Below are 8,765 nucleotides of genomic sequence, written 5' to 3'. Positions count from 1 at the left end.
ACCCAGGGCACCTCTGAAAACAGGGGACAGTGAGGAGCCGCACCCCTGCCCAGCCCAGCCCAACCCAGCCACACCTACCCTGCCTGCCTCCCTCTGATTAGGAGGCTGGGGCTGGAGCACTGAATGGAGAGCCGGCCCAGGTAAGCGCTGGCGGCTGGCCCAACACGCCGGAGACATCCAGGCTTCAGCTGCTGGCCACAAAGTGCAGGCCTCCTAGACCCTGGGGGCTGGAGGCAGCTGATTCCGGCTGCCCCCTGAATCTGAATCCTCCGCAGGAGAAGGAGAGGAGGCCAGGCCAGGGCCCGGTATGACGGGGCTCAGGACTGTCAGCAAATGTCCAGGGTCAGGAGGGCGAGGCCCACGGCCAGGAGAACCCTGAGAAACCTGAACATTCCTTCCATCATGGTCTGGACCCAGGGGGCTACGCCACGCACAGAGAGGGGCGCTGCGGTTCAAGCCCACAGTATCAGTCCAACTCCAGGTGGGACTGGTACACTTTGATGTCGCCGTCCTCTGCGTCTGCCACCAGCAGCTGGCCCTGGGGCCCACAGGCCACACCCAGGGGCCGCCTCAGCCCCTCGGAAACCAGGCAGAGGGGCGCCCTGGCCTGGCGGAACAGGGTCACCTGGCGCCGCCGCTGGTCCGCCACAATGACACCGCCCGCTGCGTCAGTGCACACACCTGCCGGGCTGCCAAAGGGGTGCCCGGTCAGGTCCCCCAGGGAGCCCAGGGGCTGGCGGGCACTGCCAAACAGCCGTACATCCCCAAACTCCTCGCTCACAGCCAGGCCCCCGTCGGGCGCCAGGCCCACCCAGCAGGGGCCCTCCAGGCCTAGCAGGGAGGCAGGGGCCAGTGGCGCCAAGTCAGGGCCCAGTGTGAAGCTGTGCACAGCCCCAGGCACGTAGTCTGTCACCAAGAGGCGGCCGAAGGCATCAACAGCCAGCCCCCGGGGGGCGGAGAAGGAGCCCACCGTCACCCAGCGGCCTTGAGGGGCTCGGGTGGTGTGCTGGAGCGCACGGACAGCCCCGTGGACCAGGTCACTGACCACCACGAGCCCAGCAGCTGTCGCCACCACATCTTCCGGTACAAAAGCCCCAGCCCCTGGCACGTAGCAGGGCAGGTGGCAAATGGAGCGTCCCTCGAGGTCCAGCACGTGGACGCAGGGTGCGGCACCCGCTGTCAGGAAGAGCAGGCCATCTGGGGAGCAGTGCAGGCCCCGGGGTCCCCCGGTAGCCGCGGCAGGCGCTGGGATCTGCCCAAGCAGCCGGGGCCGCCGGCAGCAGGCAGGTCCTCCAGGAAGGTCCAGTGCGGGGCACCGTCCCCAGGCCGTGGCTGATGCGCTGGTCGGGGAGGCCCAGGAAGTCCAAACAGGAGGCCTGGGAGCAGGCGCTGGGCTGCCGTCACGGCCTCAGCGTCTCTGAGCCAGTCCTCCAGCCCAGCCAAGCGTGGGGCTGCAAGACAAGTAACAGCCCGCTGTGACCCGGGCAGCGCTGTGGGCCCGACACGGCTTCCTGGCACCCTGGTGTCCTCTCAACCTACAGACCTGACTGTCCCACCACGCCCTGACTGCCAGTCATGCCTCTGGGCCCTGTTTTTCCAGCTGTGGTCCCTGAGCACAGTTCTGAGAGACACACGACCCCCGGATGGCTGCTGTTCCGCTCTGAGGTTCAAGAAGAGCTCGGGGCACCTCGCTGTCCGAGGTGGGGGAGGGGTGACAGATGAGCAGTGTTTCTCTAAAGGCAGAGGAACGAGGCCTTGTTGGAGACCTCCAGCCCTGAGGGGTAAAGTAGGGGTCCTTTCCTAGGCCTCTCTGGCCGGGGGGAGGGATCTCCTACCTGGGACCAGGCTCCCTGGGCCGCAGGCCTGTGTTGTTGGAAACCAGAGCTCAAGGGGGTGGGAGGAGCCTCAGGGAGGGGCCGGCAGAGCTCTGGCTAGGTGGCCTTTGAGCTGCAGCCCAAGGAAGCCCGAAGGAAAGAGCCTGGCACTCAACTGCTACCCGCCAGACACCCTCCAGCGGCGCCGCATTCCCGCCTCAGGGCCTTTGCACTGGCCTCTGGGACATTCCTCAACCTGCCCGGCTGGTTGCACTCAAGGTCCACCCAGCCACCCTCCCCAGGGGTCCAGGGCCTCTATTGCCACCATCTCAGGGGATAGCACCCACTCCGTCCTCCAGCCGGACCACAAGTTCAGGACTGAGGGAAGGGCTGTGCCCCTCGCCTGCTGGCTAGCTCACTCACCGGAGCCCAGGGTGGGGGCGCCCCCGCACAGGCTACAGGTTGGGTCCTGTTTCTGCACCTGTGATGCGGGGATCACGCACCTCCTGCAGAGTCAGGCTTACATCTGTCCAGTGGGTGCTAAGAAGTGGGGGTGCTAATGGGGGGCTGAAGTGGGAGGGGGCTCCCTCAGATTCGGGACCTGGGGATTCTCTAGACCCCTCATGCGTGGCTCAGCCCTCAGCCCCTAAGCCCCTCCAGGAAGCCCCTGAAGGTGGGGTTCAGCCCGTGTCTGTAACCCATAGCACTCCCTACCCAGCCGCCTACACCCCAGCTCTGGAGGCCGTTGGGGGTGGGTGCGATGCTATCTGCTGTCGCCACGGCTGATGGGCAGCTGCAGTCCTGATCCGACTGGCCCCAGCCCGGCCAGCCCAGCCTGGGGAGCCGAGAGCAGGCAGGAGCGGCCCTCCTGGGGCCACTCCTGGGTGGGCACAGAGGTGTGGCCAGCTCCCAGGCAGAGAAGCGATTAGCTGGGCCCAAGGGTCCCTGGGGCACCCCTCCCCCCGCTGTGGGAAAGCCAAGTCTGGCTGCGCTGGGAGGGAGGCAGTGGGCTGTGAAAGCCGCCCGATGCCTATCGCAGCTGCAGGGGCTGGCCAGGGCCCAGTGAAGTCCACACTGCGCGACCAGCCCTGGGCCACAGCACGTGGGGCACCGTTTAACCAGAGCAAGCAGCCTCCTGGATGAATCTGACATTAGGGCTGGCCGGCCAGATGGGGTTGGAGGCATGCCCTGGGGTCTGTGCCCACCACCTGTATGCAGAAATGCAGAGAATCCGAGACTGTGCACGCCTGCTTCCCCTGCCCCTGCTCTGCCCCCGTGGATAGCACCCCACTCTCTCCCCAGACTCTGGGTCCCGGGGGAGGGCCCAGGACACTGTGCCCCGACACCCAGTCTGGGGACATTTATGTGGACGGTGACGCTGCAGCGGCAGTGAAGAAGGAGCCCAGATGGGAGTGTGAAAGTGGTCTCCGTTTTAATGTCCACAACCGTGCTCACCAAGGGGCCCTGGGTGGTGCCTCCATGGCCCTAGAGGCAGGCGTGGCCACGGCAGGTGGGGGTCTGTCCCCGGGCATGCTGGGGTGGGAGGGGAGCCAGGCGACGGGCGCAGGGTCGGAGGAGGGCACCCGTCCAGGAAGGACCATGGGGGCAGCAGGGGCTGTGGTCAGACCTCGGCACCCGGCGGGCTCTGCAGGCCCGGGACGGCCTCGGGGGGCCAGGAGCCCCCAGCCCCACCGCGGGCGCCCCAGCTGCCAGGAATGACAAGGTCCTCGGGCGCCTGCAGGGGAAGGGCCGGGGGAGGGACACTGGAGTCGGCCTCACACTTGGTGGTGTGGCTGGTCAGAGGCTGGGCCGGCAGCAGGCCGCGTGGCTCCGGGGTCCCCCGGGCCAGTGTGGGGCCCAGCTCCGGCTGCGTCCACGGCCCCGCGGGCACTTCGTGCCCCTTGGCGGGAGCCCGCTTCACAGAGAGGTCAAGGGGTGCGTCGGGTGGACGTGCGGCTCGCACCAGCGCCTGGTGGATGGTGAGCAGCTCACGGCGGATCTTTCCCAGCTGCTCCCGCAGGGGCCGCGGGGCCAGGCCCCCGGCGGGCGCCAGCTGGCCCAGGCGCTGCTCCGCCCTGGCACAGTCGCCCAGGGCCCGCGTCAGGTCCCCACCCACGTGCCCAGGGCCCCCCAGTGCCAGGCCCAGTGGCTGCGGGGGCAGTGAGGCTGCGGGGCCAGCAGTCTCAAGGTCGCTCAGCTCCTCGTCCTCAGGCCAAAGCATCGCGGAGGGGCCGGTCCGCAGGCTGGGGGTGGTGGGAGCCGGTCAGGAGGCTGCACTGTCCCCATGGTGCCCACCCCACATGCCCCTGTGCAGCCTGGCACCCTGGCCTGGGGCCTCAGAACCCCAGAAGGGAGGAAGGCTGGCTGTGTGCTTCAGTCTCCCCTCTGCAGCCTGCAGCCCATATTCCTAGCGGCTGAGCTCTGGTGGGGGGCCACCCGGCCACCCTGACCCCTCAGCCCTCCTCCCGCCTCCCCAAGTGCCCCATGCCTGGGCCCCCACACCCACCTGCTCTGGGCGCTGATGCTCGCTCGGCTGCAGGGGGCCTTCAGGGGTTCTGGCTGGGCCCCCAGGGCCAGCTTTCTCTTGGCTCCGCTCTGGGCCACTCGCCCCAGCTGCTCTTCCTGCCCGGGGTCCCTGAGAGCACTGCGGTGCCAGGGCCCACCCAGCCCCGGCACTGGCACCTTCAGCAGCCCAGGGACCAGGGCCCCAGGAGGCCCTCTCGGGGGCACTGGGGGCTTGGCGAGGGCGGTCTTGCCTGCCGGCAGCCCCAGGCTGTGCTCCAGCAGCAGGGGGTAGTACAGGCGGGGGACCAGGGCGGGGCGTTCAGGGGGCTGTGGGGCAGGGAAGGCAGCGGCTGGAGGCAGCAGGGGGCTGGCCGAGGCCAGGAAGGGCACATGGGCGGCGGCAGCCAGGGAGGGCCCCAGGTAGGAAAAGAGGCCCGGGCCGAGAGGGTAGTTGACGCCCAGCAGGGACAGGTGGAGGCTCTGGGCCTCGGGGAGCTCCCCGGAGCTGGGCGGGGGGTAGCAGGGGACACTGGTCTCGGGGCCCACAGTGCCCACCACGGCTGCACTCCTCCGGCCCCCGCCCGACCCCAGCTTCCACGACTGGGCCAGGAGGCCCTCCAGGCCCGCACCCTTCTGCACATCCCCGGGCTCAGGGGGTGGTGTCCCTGGGGAGGAGCCCTCGGCCCCCAGCCGGGGGCCCCCGACACGGCGGCGCAGGGAGAGGACATCGGTGGCCGCGAGGTCCAGGTCGGGTGTGGCGGGGGCATCCGGGAGCCGCGCCCCTCGGGGACGGGCGCCAGGGTCAGCTGGGGCCAAGGGGTCCGCGGGGCGGCCTGGGGTGGCCGCGGGAGGCCGGGATGTGCCCGGGGTGCGGCGACAGGCCCAGTCGGGGGAGTCCAGGAGGAGGGACAGCGAGTCCTTGCAGAGGCTGTACTTCATGTGGTTGTAGAGGTGGGACTTCTCCAGGCAGGTGAAGGGGCACTGGAAACACTTGTAGTTGTAGGGCTTGCCCCAGGGCCGCGGGATGTAGTGCGGCTTCTTGGGCTTCCGTGCCCGGGCACGCGCCCCGGGGCCCAGGCGGCAGGAGCCGGCCTCTCGGGACATGGCAGCGGCTAGCGGGCGGGCCCCGGCCCCATGCCACCTGCGAATGGGGCCTGCGTCAGCGCCGGTGCCCTAGCCGACCCCCCCACCCGCCCTGTCACCACAGCGGCCCTCCACCTCCCCCTCCTCTGCTGCCCAGACCAGCAGGCCTCCCTGCCGGCCTCCATGGAGGGTCAGCAGACACGGTCAGCACACAAAAATGGGGAAACGGGACTGAGGCAAACAGCAAATGCTTTCTTACTGTAAGTATGGCCGAGCCAACATTTGGGCACTAAAAAATTATTTGTTGTTTATCCGAAATTTAAGTCCTGTACTTTCTTGGTTGGCCCTACGTACATGTCGACCAGTCCCCGGCAGGCCCAATTCTGGGGTGACTCCATCCACACCCATCTACCCCATGCCGGCAGAGCCTGGGTCTCCGTCTACCCCTGGGGCACTGGTGAGTGACTAGAGGAAGCCAAGTATGAGCAGACTCACTCCTGGGGACGCAGCCCTTCCTGTCTCACCCCACCCCCAGAGACCCCTGCTCCCGGGGCAGCCGAGATGAGGAGCAGCAGGAGCTCTAAGAGCCTGTCGACATAGCACGGCCCTGCTCTGCAGGGTGTCCCTGGGCACTGTGGTCTCTGAGAGGGTCACCCCGTGTGGGCCAGGCCAGGCTGAGGGGCGTGGATGTCCGGCATGGCCCCACGGCACGGCCACCTGCTCAGCCCGGCTCCATCTGGGTGGCTGCCGGCAGGTCGGCGGCCGAGCCTGCCGCGGCCGAGCTTGGCCAAGACCCTCCTCTCCCCACACCCCACTCGCCTGCTCAGAAGCCACTCCGCAGTCCATCTGGGCTGCCACCTGGGCCGTCCACCGCCCCAGTGCGCGCCTCGGCTGGGGCTCGGCGAGCGCGTGCACACGAGTGTGCAGGGCTCCTACCGAGCCCTCCTCATGCAGTGCCCAGAGAGACCACCTCGGCGCAGCTGGGCCACCTCGGAACAGAGCCGGGCAGCTGCCAGAATGCAGGGGGCCCAGGCACATAAGGCTCACAGACCACTCAGAGTGGACAGGCCACCGCCCACGTGAATACACTGCACATACACACACTGAGGACGCACAGGGTCACAGTCACTCACGGGTGTGGACACACAGGCATGTGTCCCACTCCCTGAGGCTCAGCTGGGCAGGGCTGGGGCAGTCATTGGGAGCAGATCGTCCTCCCTGCCGGCCTTTGGGCTCTGCACATGGCGGGAAGTCACGTCTGCTGCCTCCAAACACTGAGCGGGCACCCCCATCATGGGAATGGCCAGAGGGCCACCCATTCGAATGGGCCCTGGGAGGGGGCTAGCACAGCCAGGGCTCCGGTGTGGAGGGCTGCAGCCATCCGGGAAGGGACAGGGCTCCCAGCAGGGCTGGGAGGAGGGGGCTGGCTGAGGAGAGGGGCTGGGGCCCCCGAGGGCCGCAGACACGCCCTGAACTTGGCGGTGGGTGCAGAGGCAGGCCCCACCCCTGCCCCCCGCCCCTCTAAGACACAGATGACAAATGGGTGTGTGTGCTCCAGAGACAGAGGCGGCTGTGCTGGGGCCATCGATCACCCAGCCCTGGGAGCCACACAGCTGTGCCGCCTGGTGCCACCACCACCCCACCTCCCAGCCGGGCCCCTGGACTGGGGGGGGCTCCTCCTAGACCCCTGGACTCAGCAGGCAAGAGGCTTGTCCTGTGTTGGGCTTCGAAGCAGTCACCTGGCTGCAGGAGGGCTTGGTAGAGAGACATCTCAGTGCCGCTGACCCCATGGGGGCCCAGAGAACACCTGGTACCTGCCCAGCATGACTGTGAACAAGCACAAGACACCCCCAGACACCAGCACACACCCCACACCCCCAAAGGCATATTCATTCACACACGTGTCCCAACCCGTGACTGTGACTGGATGCCTGTGCCCAGCGCGGCCTGCCCCCCGTGTGCTGGCCCAGACACCTGGTCCCACTAACCCTTCCCTGGCTGGGGGAGAGCTGACAGCCGGCCAGGCAGGAGGCCCCACCCCAGGGGGGAGAGGGGGCACCCAGCGCTTGGAGCCCCCAGCAGCCTCCAGGGGATTAGACCTTGTGGCTTGCGCCCTTGGGACTTGGGAGCACCCCACAGGGCGTTGTGCAGGTGACCAAACTCCTCCAGGGCTTAAGTCCAGACCCCCAACTCCCTCCCCGCTTCCCTCCAGGGCGTCCTCCTATAACGACGCTGCTACTGCGCCCTAATAGTTCGTGGAGCCTGGACACCGCGAAGTGGGGGATGTGGGGTTGGGGCAACCCCGCCCATGCCCGGACAATCCTGGCGGCCTCTCGCGGCCCCCAAACTTCAGACCCGCCGCCGCCCGCGCCCGCTCTACCTGCGCCCTGGGCAGAACGGAGCCTGCTGCGCCGTGATAAGTCTGCGCGTAGCCCCGGAACCCCGCGGGAACTTCCCGCCCAGCCCCGCCTGGCGCCGCCGCGACCCCGCACCCCAGGGACCCGCACGGGCTCTCGGGGCGCGACCCCGATTCCCGCCAGGGAAACTGCAGAGGGACCCCGCGCGGTCTGCGGTCACTCACTAGGCAGCGAGCCCCCGAAGCCTCCGCCACGGACCGCGTTCCCCGACGCCGACTTGCACCTACCGAAGTTGGTGGCAGGAGCGGCCGCGCGTGCGCCGCGGCTCCGGCTCCGGGGGGCGCGGCGACCTCCGACCCAGGCTCGAGGGGGGCGGAGGCGCCTGAGCGCCGGCAGTGATCCCCTCCCCACCTCGGGTGCACCCCCGTCTCTCCCACTCCCCGGCCCGCAGTCGCCCCCTCGGCGCACTCACCGGCCTCGCGCGCCCGGGACCGGCTCAGCAATCTGCGCCGCGCCGGCAACTCGTGGATGGAGTCTTGGCCGGTGACACCGGTGGCGCCGCCCGAGCAGGGCAGGGTCGGGCAGCCCCGTGGAGGCGAGCGCAGTGGAGACGCAGGTGTGCGGCCGAACGAGGGGCGCCTGGCACGTCCCCGCCCCCGTCGCCTGCAGGCTGCCGCGGGGGTGCGCAGAGGCAGCCAGGTCTCCCGGGGTCCCCGCAGCGGTGTGATGGGGTGTCAACGGCCGAGGGCGCAGGGAGTGGGGCCGTCAGCACTCATCCGTCAGGGCAGGGCTCTGGCCCCTGACAGCCCCTCCGCCTGAGCTAGGGCCTGGAGGCTGAGCCCCGGGACAGGAGGACCTTGGAGAACAGAGCTGGCTGAGGAGGGCAGAGCCCTGCACACCCGTGCAGCGAGTCTCCTCTGCTGACCAAAGCTTGCCTGCAGTGCCCTTCTCTCTTCTCCAAACAAGAGGCTGAATGGCTCTGCACCTCCAAGCCCCTGCCCTGCCC

At 68.8% G+C, this 8,765-nt stretch overlaps 1 protein-coding gene across 1 annotated transcript; it reads right to left on the bottom strand.

The window, feature by feature from the left end:
• Positions 1–3,435: 3,435 nt before the first annotated feature.
• On the bottom strand, positions 3,436–5,423 carry PRR35 (proline rich 35). Its single transcript, XM_055562797.1, has 2 exons — positions 4,321–5,423; positions 3,436–4,057 (listed from the first exon to the last, which is right to left on the bottom strand). Exons 1-2 carry the CDS (start codon positions 5,421–5,423, stop codon positions 3,436–3,438), a joined length of 1,725 nt encoding a protein of 574 aa, XP_055418772.1.
• Positions 5,424–8,765: the final 3,342 nt, after the last annotated feature.

The sequence above is a fragment of the Bubalus kerabau genome, chromosome 23, assembly GCF_029407905.1.
Source record: "Bubalus kerabau isolate K-KA32 ecotype Philippines breed swamp buffalo chromosome 23, PCC_UOA_SB_1v2, whole genome shotgun sequence".
NCBI classification, from domain to species: Eukaryota; Metazoa; Chordata; class Mammalia; order Artiodactyla; family Bovidae; genus Bubalus; species Bubalus kerabau.
Note: the sequence above shows the minus strand (reverse complement) of the source record. Positions and strands in the feature narration are given on the sequence as shown.